The sequence below is a fragment of the Rhinoraja longicauda genome, chromosome 27, assembly GCF_053455715.1.
Source record: "Rhinoraja longicauda isolate Sanriku21f chromosome 27, sRhiLon1.1, whole genome shotgun sequence".
NCBI classification, from domain to species: domain Eukaryota; kingdom Metazoa; phylum Chordata; class Chondrichthyes; order Rajiformes; family Arhynchobatidae; genus Rhinoraja; species Rhinoraja longicauda.
In genome coordinates, this window is record NC_135979.1 from 13,207,300 (window position 1) to 13,222,239 (window position 14,940).

Below are 14,940 nucleotides of genomic sequence, written 5' to 3' on the forward strand. Positions count from 1 at the left end.
TCTCTATCAGTTAATTTAAAATATATATATACTTTGAACATTTTTTGACATTTTGTTTCGGTGAAAATGTATTTTTCTTTTGATTAAATGGCTGAAATTGTTTATTACACGGCTCGAGTAATACGTTCAGTTTTCTAACAACAATTCAAATTATCTGGCTGAAGAACAACTATTCCAACGATGTAACATTTATAAATAAACTTGACAAATAAACTTGACTTGGACTAACTACATTGGAGTTACTACTACGGACTAATGATTCATTTTCTAATGGTAAATTAGTCTTTCACATTTCCTAGTTCCCTCTAATCATCCTTGGTTCACCACTTCTGTTACACTGGTTATCTTCCCTCTCCACTCAGTCATAATGCAATCTAAAACGTTGACAATTTCTCTTCCTCCCTTAACACTCCCCCTCCCCCCTCCCCCCTCCCTTCAATGGCAGAAAAAGCCATCCTGGTTTAACAATACGATACGATAGAACTTTATTTATCCCAGGAGGGAAATTGATCTTTTGAGGTAGCAAAAAAAACATTTGATGTTTCTGCATCTTGAATAGGAAGGGGCTAGAGGCAAGGAAGCGGGTGTTATAACATAGTCAGATGAGGAATTGCCCTAAGAAATATTACTTGTCTGCTTCCAGATGTTGTTCGATATAGAAGAATGCTAATTCCTGGTAGAGAATAGTAAGTATTTATGTACGATTTTAGTAAACCTTTTTATAAGAATTTATTGTGCATGTACACACAAACTTATGTGTAGAGGTCGGAGTATGCCCATGTTAAGGGCTTACTAGTTGTGCTTTACTCTGACAATGGGATGTGAACTTCCTCTTATACAATTAGATAGTCAATGATAAGGTTTCTTTGATCATGTTTGACCATTACCCTGTGACTAAACAATTGCACCATCTCTTGTACGACAGTTTTTTATATATGATTCTTTGAGTAGAACTTTCGGGCAGCTGCTGGACTAATATCTGGGACAGTTTTGCTAATTTAGATACTAGCCCCAGGCCCTTGAGGGGGACTTTACAAGATTGATTGGACTGAAGAATCAATCCAATTGCTGAAGTTAAAGTGAGATGGTAGTTCCATGTTGGTTGTCTGACGCTCTTGTATTTTGATAGACAAGTGAGTAATATCTAAATAAGGAAACAGTCCTAAATCAAGATTTCAGAAATTCTCAAAGCAAGGAAAAAAATATTGATTCTGCTGAAAAATATTACTTGACCAAAAGTAAAACAAAGGGCGACAGAGAAAATAGTGGTAACTCTGGTGTTTTGGTCTGAAGGATCCTCATCCAAAACATTACTTCTGTTCTCTAGCCCACAAGTGCTGCCTGACGTTCTGTTCATTCCGATTATTGTTTCACACTAAAATTGGTTGTTTTTATGTTTGTGTATGTGTGTGTATGTATAGATAGAACAAAGAAATTCTTATTTGAACAGCACAACAGAACATGTAAACATAGTACTCTGTAAACAATATAATAAATGAGAAAAAAGTTCAGTGTATATACATGTGTGTTTAAATCTTTATATATATAAACATGTGCCAAAAGTCTGTAGCATCTTTTTACTCTGCTACCTTTATTTTCACATGTTTAAATTATAATATTTTATTCTTAATTATCTGCTGTTTTATCGTGTTTTTATCCTTTCGCGAGTAAAGCACCAAGGCAGATTCCTTGTATAAATACTTGGCCAATACAATTTTTATTCATTCATTTTTATTTATTCATTATTCATACATCTATGTGTATATGTGTGGGAAAGAACTGCAGATGCTGGTTTAAATCGAAGATAGACACAAAATGCTGGAGTAACTCAGCGGGACAGGCAGCATCTCTGGAGAGAAGGAATGGGTTTTCAGGTTGAGACCCTTCTTCAGACTCTGTGTGTGTGTGTGTATAGATATATATTGTGTATATTATATATATATATATATGCATATTATATATAAATGCATATTATATACACATAATATATGTATGTATATTTTATATATACACACTGAATATCTTCTCATTTATTATATCGTTTACACAGTACTATGTTTACATATTCTGTTGCACTGCTGCAAGTAGTTATATCTGGAACATTTGACAATAAACACTCTTGAACAGTACTGCATCCTCGCCTGCCTGCCTTCTCTCTCTTTCCTTGCAATTGATTACAAACAACAACTCTGTCCACTCGGGCTTCGAATTGGCTGCGACCAAAGCTCTGATTGAAGGTTGGGGTGACCAATGAGAAAGGGCCCGACGGTCGGTGGGTTGAAACGACAGCCAATAGGAAGAAGGATTGGCGTGAAGGAGCCAATCGGAGTGAGATGGAGGCGGGACTCAGTGGCCGTGGGTTATAAAGGGAGGTGCTTGCGGCGGCGGCCACAGTTGACAAGATGGTGGCGACTGACGACAGGCAAAGCGACGCTCATTTTGATGCGCCAAGAAACACAGGCCGTGACTGTAAACTGTAAGTTCTGGGATAAATCAGACTCGCGATTATTAATATAATTGACTTCCAGCATAGTTAGAAAGTATAGACATGTAAAAGAGTTTCATGTTTTGGGTGATGTTGGGTATGACGCAGTTTTATTTGTGAAGTGGGACAAGGAGGTTGTCAGGTGGAATGGGGTCAAGTTGAAGATTTGGGTGGTTTTCCAAACCAAAAAAAAAAAGGAGAACTTGTTAACGTTTTCGGCGGGCGTCCTTTCACTTGAAGCTGAAATGTTTCCCTCGTTATGCTTTCCCTACAGTTACTGTCTGACCTGTTGATTTCTGCAATTTTTGGTTATGTCTAAATCTAAGACCTTGTTTGGGGCGTGTTGTCAGGCAACAGGTTCGAGAGTCAATGTCAATGGGCTTGTTTCTTTGAAGATAGATTGGGGTGGGGTCAAAGTCGATGGTTTTACTTGTTGGAAAGTGTGCGAAACTCGGGGAACATGTTGAAATATTTTCTTTTTCAAAACCATCAACGGAATTGGCAATTTAACAGCACGGAATTGTATTAACCTTTGTTAAAGGTGGTGATATCATCGACTAATAATTTCCTCGATTCAGGAAGTAGATTGCGGACTAATCCTAATCTTATTTTGCTCGTATTATCGCTCACGAGACTCGGCTCTGACTGCCCCACCCGACAACCGTGTTAATTTGGTAAACACGTCCTTTTAGGGCCTAATTCGCCTTTGGATGGCAGTGGCGAGGCAATACAATGCTCACTGCCTTGTGAAAGTTGTTGTAGATTGTAAAGTTACTTATCAACATTGCAATATCATTTTTAAAAAAGTAGCAACACAATCGCTTGCATCTCTGCATTCCATTCGATATGGAAAGCGTAAATGTTCTTCACAGATCTGATCTTAAAAATGAATGTAACACCTAAAAGGGTACAGCTGAGAAACAAGAGCTGAGTTTTGTTTTTAAAAAGAGGACAAAAGCTTGGGAATGGTTCAGGAAGAATACATTGTGGTAAAGTCAATTGGAGCAATTCCCTGGATTCACTAAAACTGGCAGCATGTTCTGGAGTACACGTGAAAAGTTAAATAAAGAAATCTGAAAGTTTATGTTAGTGATTCTTTATTTTTGCCCTAGGATGTGCAGTTCTACAAATTGCTTCAAATTTATTTTAATGCAGTGCATAAATGTTATTACTGGTTGGCAATATATGCCTCTTTCTAAAAAAAATAATTGTGTTGTAAATCTCTAAGACAAATCACTATAATTTTAATTTTAAAGCTTATATAATTTGGGTTCCACATTAATCTCTTTAAATGTTTATAGCGAGACAGACTGGAATATGTACAAAACTGTAGATTTTGCTTTTAGTGTCTGCAAGATTGGCTACTGATCCAATTTTACAACATTATTTCTGGAACTCGGATATCCATTTGAACTAATATCTACACAGCAAACACCAATGGCAAAAGGGGACAGGGCAGCCACATCAGTCACTAGATCCTGAGGCCAGTTTTTAAAAGATCATTACATTCTGATTGCAGTATCAAATTTGATGAGTAAATGGGTTGGAGTAAGATGAGTTCAGAAGAAAGATCATGACTAGTTTTAAATGCAAGGATAAGAAATCTAGTTTTGAAACTGTAATGCACGTAGATACCAGAAGACAGTGTTGGCAAAGTGAGCAAACTTTTATTTTGTTCGATCGGAGTAGCAGAATCTTTCAAGGGCTGTCATGAGGGTATTGGAATAGTTGAATATACAAATTGGCTGTTGGAAAGGGTTTTGTGGCAGATAAATGTAGATGTTTCTGCAGAAGTAACCAGGTGCATTTTCCACAAGGAGTAGATAATAAACTTTGGGATAAGAATTAGGAGTCACTAGAGCCTGGCCTATTAATTTTCTTCATCCTTTATGTGAGAACATTAATTACAGTAAATAGAACTGCATGCTAAATACCTACGGTTTACTTTAAATTTATTCTATGTTAACAGGGCAAATTCATCTGATTTATCCTCTGATTTGATGAAAGAGAAATCCAGCTCTGGTAAGTTTGGGTTTGAGTGTTGTCGTCTGAGTGCAAAGAAGGTTAAGGATGTATACAGGTGGTCATAGTTGTATTAATAGAAAATAAGAATTTATACTGACAAATGGTCAGAGGACAAATAGTCATTAACTCGAGATCAAGGATTAAAATTAATTGGCACAAGAACTAGGAGAATAATGAAGGTAGTTTTATGCATGGTATTCTTCAGGATTATCACTTGTGGAAGCATTCATTTTGCAGGGGAATAGGGGAGGAATAGGAAAGTTTAATGAACCAGCACAGCCACAATAAGTCTTTGTTCCTGTGCTTTAAGATTAAAAGATATTGAGCTGCATTTAGTTTAATAATAATAATAATAATGCATTACATTTATATAGCGCTTTTCATATACTCAAAGACGCTTTACAGGGATTTAGAGAACATAGGGAAGTGAATAAATAGATAAATAAGTAAACGAACAGAGAAAGGAGACAGAAGGTGAGGTGACCTTCAGTGGTTGAAGGCAGTACTGAACAGGTGAGCCTTCAGTGATGTTTTGAATGTGGTGAGTGTGGAGGAGTCTCTGACGGTTTGGGGTAGTGAGTTCCATAGGGTGGGAGCAGCGATGGAATCACTGGATTTGCCTTTGAGTCTCAAAAGATAGTAGCAGCTGAAATTTGGCTATATCATTCGACATTTTTGGTTCAGTTCTTGGATTCAACATGGTTAACAGGAGTTCTGCAAGTATTGATTATAAAATAAATAAGTTGCACAAAGATCTGAAACATGAACACATTTTTGAAATAGGCATTGAAATGAAGCGGAAAGCAGATGGATGCAGTACAAAGCAGAAGGCTGAGAAAACTGCCGTTGGTGTGGATGAATTAAGACTTTCTTCTGATAAGACCCAAAAGAATAAGAAAGCATCGCGGTCCCGAACTCCTGGTTTCCGAAAATCCCAAATCTCCAAGTCGGGATCGATATCGTCTTCGGGAAGCTCTCAATTGTCCTCTCCCAGCTCTCGATCCAGTTCGGTTTCATCCTCTGCCAGCTCTCGATCGGTTTCAGTGTTATCTTCCAGCAGTTCTCGATCCAGTTCAATGTCGTCTTCTAGCAGCACTCAATCTGGTTCACTGTCATCTTCCAGTAGCTCTCGATTAGGTTCAATATCATCTTCTGGCAGTTCCAAATCCAGTTCGCTGGCCTCTTCAGGCAGTTCTCGATTGGGTTCAGTAAAAAAGCACAGGTCAAGTACAAAATATAACACGTTGGTTTCAAGGACCAAATACATATCACGAGAGAAGTACAGAAGATCAAGACGTGCCAATTCAAGGTCCCGGTCTCGAAGCTGGTCAAGATCTTGTTACCGAAGATCCAGGCAACAAATGAGGTACAGATCCAGATCAAGGTCCAGCTTGAGATACAGAAGATCTCGTTCAGGATCAAGGTCAAGATATTCATCTGGATTTCAGAGGACTCACCATAGTTTTATGAGCAAAACCCAAACACCACACAAAAGAAGCCGAAGCAGATCAAGGGGGAAGTCTATCCATTTAACACAAAAAGGTAGGATGTCTTGAAATTGTAATAAAGATTATGATAAATTATAAATAGGAGCATGCGTGTGGGAAGTAAATCAGGATGGGTGCAAAAATAAGTTAGAGATGTTACCAGGACGGAATGGAAAAGCTAAGATGTTTTCATCTGGTGAGGGGTGAACTACAAGTCTGAAGACATAAGAAATTTATGAAATTGTGAGGGGCACAGAAGTGAATGGCCAGTCTTTTCCCCAAGATAAGGGAGGCTAAAACTAAAGGGATTAGGTTTAAGATGAGAAAGGAAAGATTTTAAAAGGACTTGAGGGGTAATTTTTTCAGAGGGTGACGTGTATTTATAGATTATTAATGGGAGCAGGAATGTGGGAAGTAAATTGGAAAGGATTCAAAAATGAATTACAAAGATATTACCAGGACTGAGTGCCTTGAGTTGTCAGGAGAGGCTGGAAAGGCTAGGACTTTATTTTTCCTGGAGCATGGGAGGTTGAGGAATGACTTTTAAAAGTATGAAATTGTGAGGGCCACAGATGAGGTTAATAGGCAGTTTTTTTCCCCCCAGTGTAGGGGAGTCTAAAACTTAAGGGCATGGTTTATGGTGAGAAGGAAAAAATAAAAGGGACCCGAAGGGTAACCCTTTCAGATGGTAGACGTCAAAAAAGCCAAAGGAAGCAGATAAAATTACAACATTTAAGACATTTCCACAGGTACGTGGATAGGAAAGGCTTGGAAGGAAATGGACTAAGAGCTGGCAAATTGCAAATTAATCCGTTGGTCGTTATTCAACGAGATGATTGTTACTTTGCCTCAACAGCACTTTTAAACCATGTCCCAAGATCCCATTGATCTGATTTGAATGAAGTGAATGACTGAGCCTCCACAGCCCTCTAGATTAGAAGTCCAAAGATTCACCAGCTTTTAAATTGAGAAATCTCTCTACATTTTAATTCTACATAGTCAAACCATTATTTTGGGACTTCTCCGCCAGGAGGATATCCACCAAAGTATGCCTTGTTGTCTGTTTCTACAAGGTCACCTCTTGTTCTTCTCTACTCCCAAAGGATTAGCCTACTTGACACTCCAGCCATTTCTGGGATCGGCAATTGCAGTAAACTGTCTTTATACTTGTACTCGTCCTCTAGGAATAAAAGCCAACATGCCACTCCTTCCCGTTCACCTGCTGCACCCACATGTCAGTTCATTGTCTTCGAGATGCCCATGATTCGACATGAGCATTTCCCAATTTCTAATTTTAAGCAACCTCATCTGCTCTGGCTTTCTTCAGCAATGTCAGTGACACTTTGTTCAAAGCCTTCTGAAAATCCAGTGCATCACACCCATCTATTTTCCTTTCTGCCTCTCATCCATTTACTGTATTAGATAACATCCTGAAAGAACTCCATCGTGCCAATCAACTCTTGGGTGCTCAAATCATTTTATTCAAGTTTTAAGAGTTGCAGTATAACATTTATAAATATTGCTTTCTTTTAGATAAAAAGACGTTGCTAGAAATAGCAAAGGCAAATGCTGATAAGTTATTTGGAAAGGACAGCATCCGTTTGCCACCTAGCCTGAGGCCTACCAGTCCATTCAAAGATGGGAATTTTGATTTTGAAAAGTATAACAGTGAAGTAGCAAAAGAGGTGATCAGAAGGGTGAGTAATGTATTGAAATGTTCTTTTTGCATGTCTGAATGGAGAGGATGGTTACTTCTATCCAAATATTTGAACACCAATACTTGCGCTACTGGTTGCGTGAATTTGGCTATTGAGTTGCTGTTTTCCATTTAAATACATTTTGACTCTCTTGCAGACTGGTGTACCTGCGGTGGGGTAGAATAAATTTTGTGAGTTGTATACCTTTTCTACCTCAACTGTTATAGCATTGGTTTGTTATCCAAATTACTTTGATCCGTTTCAGTTTTAAACTCTAATTTCCGATGGAGAGCAAATGTAAGATATCTGCGGCTGTAGGCATTCCTAATATACCATAGTAGAAGAGTTTTTTCTGCTATGCAACAAGGAATTTCCACAAGTATAGTTTGTTGTAAACTGGACATTCCTTAAAGTGCTTAATTCTCAATTAAGTACTTTCAAGTGTATTTGCTCACCTTATATTGGAGATTATAATGTACTGTAATGATTCAGTTAGCTTTATAGTTTTGGTCTACATGTCATTCAAACACATTCCATATAAAAGCTATAAATATGGTTTGTATGACTTGATGTATTTCTGTTTTATAGAAGCCTTGAAATGGACTGCACTTCTTGGAAGATATGAGGTGGTATCTTTATATCTGCATGTGTGCAGTGATTAGGGGCAGATTGACCAATTATAGTAACATTTAAAAAAGGTTTTCAAAAGGCATGATATAAATGATATGGCAATGTCTATCGCTGTAAATAAACATTCTTTAAATGGAGGTAACTTTTTTTAACCATTGTTAAAACATAATTACCATTTGGCATCTGTGCTTGAGGGATGAAGCATTGTCTATTTTGTATTTTTGATCAGGGAGCATTTGACCTCTATCAAGCCATCTACTTAGAACTATGGGGAGAATGGAGAAGCATGGTGTAATTCTTCCCTGTCAAAAGTCAAGGCAGTGCTATATTTGGTACTTCATTATACTGCATTGTCTTCTAATTAGACTTGTCATGATGCATTTTAATTCCAGTGCACTGAATGATATTTAGTTTCCTCGGATATTGGGTGGGAAAATCGATGGCATGTGAACCATTTATCCATGTCCATTTTATGTTAGACTAAATTCTGGCAGTCCACAGGATATTTGATGGAAATGTGGTTGCTTTATAAACACCAAATATATAATGAAACTGTAGCCCATCCAGTCCAACAAAAAATTATATTGTACACTAGCCTTTTCCCATTCATATCGTAGTGTTTTGGTGCATTTTCTCCTTTTCTCATGTTCTTTTGAAAGCTATATAACTTAGCCACTTTTTGAGATGCTAGATTTCAATCCTTAACCACTGAACAATTATATTTTTCCTCGGTAACTAATTTGTTAATGCTAAATGCCAGTATTTTGTTCTAATTTAGATATCTCCCACACAAACAATTTCTGCATCTCCTCTATCCAATTTATCCATACTATTAAAAGTCCTAAGCATTTCTATACTCAAAAACACAATCTTCAATCTGTATAATCTTTTCCAGAAGCTGTAATATGTTCCAACAAATCATCCTCCAATATTCCCTTCACGTCCAACAGGACCCCACTACTGGCCACATCTTCCCAACCCCACCCCTTTCTGCGTTCTGCAGAGACCGTTTCCTCCTTAACTCCCTGGTCCACTCGTCCCTAACTACACCATCCCCGGGCACTTTCCCCAGAAACAGCAGGAGATACAACACATGTCCCCTTACCTCCCCCCTCAACTCCATCCAAGGACCTGAACAGTCTTTCCAGGTGAGACAGAGGTTCACCTGCACCTCCTCCAACCTCATCTATTGTATCCGCTGCTCTAGATGTCAACTTCTTTACATCGGCGAAACCAAACGCAGGCTCGGCGATCGTTTCGCTCAACACCTTTGCTCAGTCTGCCTTAACCAACCTGATCTCCCGGTGGCTGAGCAACTCCCACTCCCAGTCTGACCTTTCTGTCATGGGCCTCCTCCAGTGAGGCCCACCGGAAATTGGAGGATTGCAGCCCAGCAGTATGAACATTGACTTCTCCAACTTTAGATAGTTCCTCTGTCCCTCTCTTCCCCTCCCCCTTCCCAGTTCTCCCTCTATCTTCCTGTCTCCACCTATATCCTTCCTTTGTCCCGACCCCCTGACATCAGTCTGAAGAAGGGTCTCGACCCGAAACATCACCCATTCCTTCTCCTGAGATGCTGCCTGACCTGCTATTACTCCAGCCCTTTGTGATACCTTCGATTTGTACCAGCATCTGCAGTTATTTTCCTACATAATATGTTCTAGTATCGTCTTTGTAAAACATTTTTTGCCCCACTTCAATGGTGAATCCATACCCTTTTTTCTAGGATGGAGACCAATTCTATGCATTAGGCATGAGCTGGGGTCTTGTATAAATTCAATTCTGTTTCTCTGGGAACAAATTATGTTGTTAGCATTTATGATCCTTAGATTATATCATTTTAATTACATGTTAGTATAGTCTTAGATTCTTTGCATTAGCACCCCTTTGTTTCTTATTTTCTAAGGTATTTTAATACTGATTTACTGTAAACTGAAGCAGCTTTTATTGCTCATCAATAGGTGTTATTCAATATTGATCCTTGTAAAACACTGTTTTCTAACATCTTGATAACTGCTTTATACCTACTAATATACCTTCCGTTGTTACTTGTCCCTCTTACTCAGTTTGCATTCTTGAGACTACAATAGCAACCATACTGATTATTTTTGTGGATGGGAAAGAGGCCATTTATGATTTTAAATTACTTTTAATGGAACCTTAGTGTTGGGACTACCTTAAACATGATGTATTGATAAATGCTCGTGTAATGAGAAGACTTTTACAGTGATTGCAGCAGTGTTTGGGCAGTGTGTGGGAAAGGTAGCTTTTAATCACATTAAATAGTTATAAACTTTTTTAGGTGACCTATGTTAATGAAATGGTTTAACCAGATGATCCTTTGATAACTAGGTAATTATTAACGTAGATAAAATCAAACTATTTTATATAGGCATGAATCAACCTTTGAACTATTTCCAATTACTTTATTACTACTAGCAAGCAGTGATTTAATTTTGAAATATCAAGGTACAACTGCACAAAGACCTGCTTGCTGAGAGAACAGCAGCAGGAAGCTACTGTTTCTTTCATGTGGGTGTCAAGCCATGACTAAACTAAACTTCCTGGCAACTTTTTTAACTTGATGCAACCCCTCCTTTTAAAAACCACTGGTCTAAGAAACCTATGGTGTTTCAGAAATTCTTTTTCCCTGTAGCATTTAAAGTACGTGTTTAAATTGTTAGCTTGATGGTGAGTTTGATCAGAACTCAGCAGCCCATCTTTAATTAGAATGTTTGTTTCTGTCTCGGCTTTGTTTGGAGCAGGTGTCTCCCACAATGGGCATTGGATTGACTCCTCTCATTTGTTACTTAATGGTCGTGCGAGTAGTACGATATTGCTTGTAGTTGAGGTATGATGCATTATTGGATGCAGTATGGAGGGAGCTTCACTTTGCATGTCAATAATGCACTTGACCTTGGAGTGCCAGATCTGATATTGCGAGAGAAAGCCCACTTTTTACTCTAAGCAGAGGGAAAACAAAACTATCATTCCATACTTTGCACAGCAATGGAATAGGATATCTTTTGCAGTCTGGTCTGGAACACAGTTAACTCATTAAACATTTCAAGTGACAATTACTGAAATCCGAATAACTCTGATCAGTTCCTGAACTTTGCTATATGGCTTTACCCATTGATAAATATCACTTAATTCCTTTAAGTGCTCTGAGGCATATGAGGCTGAGGTTTGACTAACTGCTGCTGTTGGATATGGTATTGTCCATGCATAAACTTTGTTCTAGGATTTTCTTGTCCTCATAATTTATTCACTGTGTTCCAGGAGGTTTTGAATGTCAGATCTTTGCCGAAGAAGAGGCCAACGTTTTTTGAAGATAAGTTCATTGGCTTTTATAGCCTAGAATATACCTTAAACCACATGGCTACACACAGTTGTACACTTCTAGTATCTCTTGCCACATGCTCAGAAGCAGTTTTTGTTTGAATTGGAAATATCATTGAACCATCTAAATGTTCATGGAATTCTCATTGATGTAAATTGTTGTAGATTTTGTGAAGTAATTTGTGCCCATTAATCACTGGAACCGTGGTACTTCAAATTACAATTGTTCCTTGGTTGAACATGTTAAAATAAGGTTGATGTTTTCTGAATTGTTGGCTTTATTGGTGCACATTTGCAGAACTAGTGAGGTACCAAGCCACAAAAAAACATTAGCAACTTCTCTGATACAGCTGATATAATGGTTGTCCTGCCGTTGTTACACGTTTTCAGAATTGTCTGAATGTAGATCACAGTTTTCATTGGTCTGGCTATTGTTTTTTTTTTCTGAAGGAGAAACACACAAATGAAGTTGAAGAAGATGAACCACTTCAGAAGTTACAAAATGCCCCTTCAAGAATGGAAACAAATCATTGGATAGCTTTCAGTGTTAAAGTAAGTAGATTATTTTAAATTAAGTATTGTATTTTCCTCTTGAGTCATTTTAAATGGAAACTCCAGCATTTTTTCAAACAAAAGTTTACCTAAAGAATAGCAGCATCTCATCAAATAGTATATTTGAATTAAATTCAAAGATAGTACATGGAAACAGGCCCTTTGACCCATGAGTCTTCACCAACCATCAATCATCCGTTATGAAGTTCCCACTTTCACATCCACTGCCAGCAACCTAGGGGCAATTTACGGAGGCCAATTAACCAACAACCTCGCACGTCTTTGGGATATGGTAGGAAACTGGAGCACCTGGGGGAAACTCGCATAGTTGCTGGGAGAATATGCAAGCTCCACACACACAGCAACCAGGATTAAACCGAGTCTCTGGCAGAGTAAGACAGCAGCTGTGCCATGTGCATCTCTGCATCTGATGCAGGAGGTTATGTGCTTTGTCGAGTACAAAACAAAACCCTGAAGTCCCTGACGGAAGACTACTATGAAGTAATTTTAAACTTGTGCAATTCTCACTTTTCTGTCTGTTGCTGGAGTATAACTAGCTAAAATTAACTTTTAAATTCAGAGAGGTACGATGGCCGTTGACGTTTACTCACATTTAACCTCTCATTATTCACAGAATACAGTGGCAAAACCATTGAATCACAAGTCGTCAAGTGGCCCGATTAAAGGATCTCCTGAGAGTAAGCTGAAAGGAAGCCCATATGGACGATGGGTGCTGGTGCAAAATGGTCGCAAGAATGGTGATAAAACGCAAGCACGGTGAAGGTTTAGAAGGGTATACAAAACAATTAAAAATGTATTTGTAATAAATTATTTTAAGCCAGCACTATATAGCTAGGCAGAAACTTATGAGAAGTCTTGGCTGGATTTGTTAAATGTATATCGTAAATTGGAGACTTTTGAGGAATTTATAATTTTGTACAATTATTAAGGATTTATTTGGACTAACACGTGTTAACAGATGTTGAGCAATTTTTAGGCTGTGATAGATTTATGCCCAATGTCAGTCTTCTAAAAAAAACAAACCCTGTTTTGCAGGGAAGAGACAAGCCATTTACCAAAATTTTGGATTAGGCTTTGTTTATGCGAAGAAATATTGTAATTGTGTAGTTTTTTTCAGAATTCAATAAAGATTTGTAAATATGATTTTGTGTTTCTTATTCTTTTCCATGAATTTGGTAATTACTAGCAATCTATAATGTAGAATTTGAATGTTAGGTTTAAGATTTTTCTGATATGACATGATAAATGTTAAGGCTGCTGCTACCCATATTGTGAAATCACTGCGCATTTATTTATGATGGACAATTATCTCAATTTCATGGCATCAATTTCATACACATTTCTGAACTGTCCATGAACATTCACATTGGGACATGGAGCCTTTTGTTGAATTTCTCCAAGGCTGACAAGATTCAAATGAAGTAGGTGACACTACAAACTCCACCCTACATTTCTGCATTGAAATCCATCTCAGTAATGCTGTATTGGTTCAGGCACTTAGGTGTAAACTGAATTAATTCATTGTATTGAAATGTTAACCGTGTACAAATGAAGGTGATTTGTATAACTACAAAACATTGTTTTAACTATACAGGAACTGATGTTTGAAGGGGTTGCTTTGATGTCTAAGGATGCTGATGTAGATTTTATCATGAATCACAATATTCTGTCCACATTGACCATTCCAAGCTCTTGCATGACATTTCAATTCCCCTTGCCATCACTATGTTAATCTGTCCATCCTGGGCCTTGGCTGTCAGAGTGAAGACCAACACAAATTAGAGGAACAACACTTCATTTATGTCTTGGTGGTTTTCAACCCAACTGTATAAATATTGAACGTTCCAATTTTAGGTCATCTAAAAAGGTAGAGACTGGAGGGAAGTTTATTGTCAAGGTAAACATGACAATAAACTAAACTAACTAATCTTCCCTCCAGTCTCTACCTCTACTTCTTGTTGCATCCAACACGGCACTTCAATTGGCAGGTTTCCCCCTGCCCCCATCTGGTTGTGGTTCCATCTGCCATTTGTGTCTCCCCTTATAGCTCACGTAATCACCTTCCTTAGTTATTACAATCCAGCAATGGCAGCCTTTGTCCCTGCTTCCAGCGGCCTCGCCCTCCACATTCACCCTCCCCTCATCTGGCTTTTTTTCTCTCTCCCCATCCTTTTTTCTTATCTGCTTCCATCCATCATCTATTTCCCTCTGCCTTCCAGCTCCATCCATCCCCTCTGGCTTTATCATCCTTCATCCTCCCTAGTCCATCAAGCTCCTTTTTCAGCATTGCCCTTCCCTTTGTATGGCCAAGGTCTTATCCTGAACCAGGTTTTTGACCTGAAATGCAACCGTTTCTTTCCATCCACAGATGCTACTTGACCCACTGAGTTCCTCCAGCTCATTATTTGTTGCTTAAGGTTCCAGCATCTGCAGTGCTTTGAGTTTCCATAATATTTCTTGTCAGAAAATTCAGAAAGAAGCCTTGGTATGCATTCCATTCAATAACAGGAAGGTTTTGCATTAATCTTCAATGAAATGTGCATGTGCAAGCATAACTCACATCTTGCATAAATGGAGTTTAGATCAGTAGCTGGATAATTCAACTCCTGGTTTCTCCTTCATAGTATCTTCACATTCACCAATTAAGACATTTGATTAGCGCAAACACCAGGTCAATGTGGCTTGTGCTTAAGTTCTAGAA

At 38.2% G+C, this 14,940-nt stretch overlaps 1 protein-coding gene across 7 annotated transcripts; it reads left to right on the top strand.

Moving 5' to 3' along the window:
• Positions 1 to 2,077: 2,077 nt before the first annotated feature.
• rsrp1 (arginine/serine-rich protein 1) lies at positions 2,078 to 13,382 on the top strand. 7 transcript variants are annotated; one of them, XR_013549005.1, is made up of 9 exons: positions 2,078 to 2,476; positions 4,455 to 4,507; positions 5,294 to 6,052; positions 7,531 to 7,694; positions 7,852 to 7,885; positions 8,283 to 8,320; positions 8,554 to 8,656; positions 11,607 to 12,218; positions 12,853 to 12,898. XR_013549005.1 is itself a non-coding variant. In XM_078423408.1 (6 exons), the coding sequence occupies exons 1-5, from the start codon at positions 2,403 to 2,405 to the stop codon at positions 7,873 to 7,875; spliced, it is 1,074 nt and encodes a 357-aa protein (XP_078279534.1). In that variant the 5' UTR covers positions 2,078 to 2,402; the 3' UTR covers positions 7,876 to 7,885; positions 12,117 to 12,218. The 7 variants fall into 7 exon arrangements, 2 of the variants coding, with proteins under 2 accessions (XP_078279534.1, XP_078279532.1); XR_013549003.1 differs by having other exon boundaries at positions 8,283 to 8,656; XR_013549004.1 differs by lacking the exon at positions 8,283 to 8,320.
• Positions 13,383 to 14,940: the final 1,558 nt, after the last annotated feature.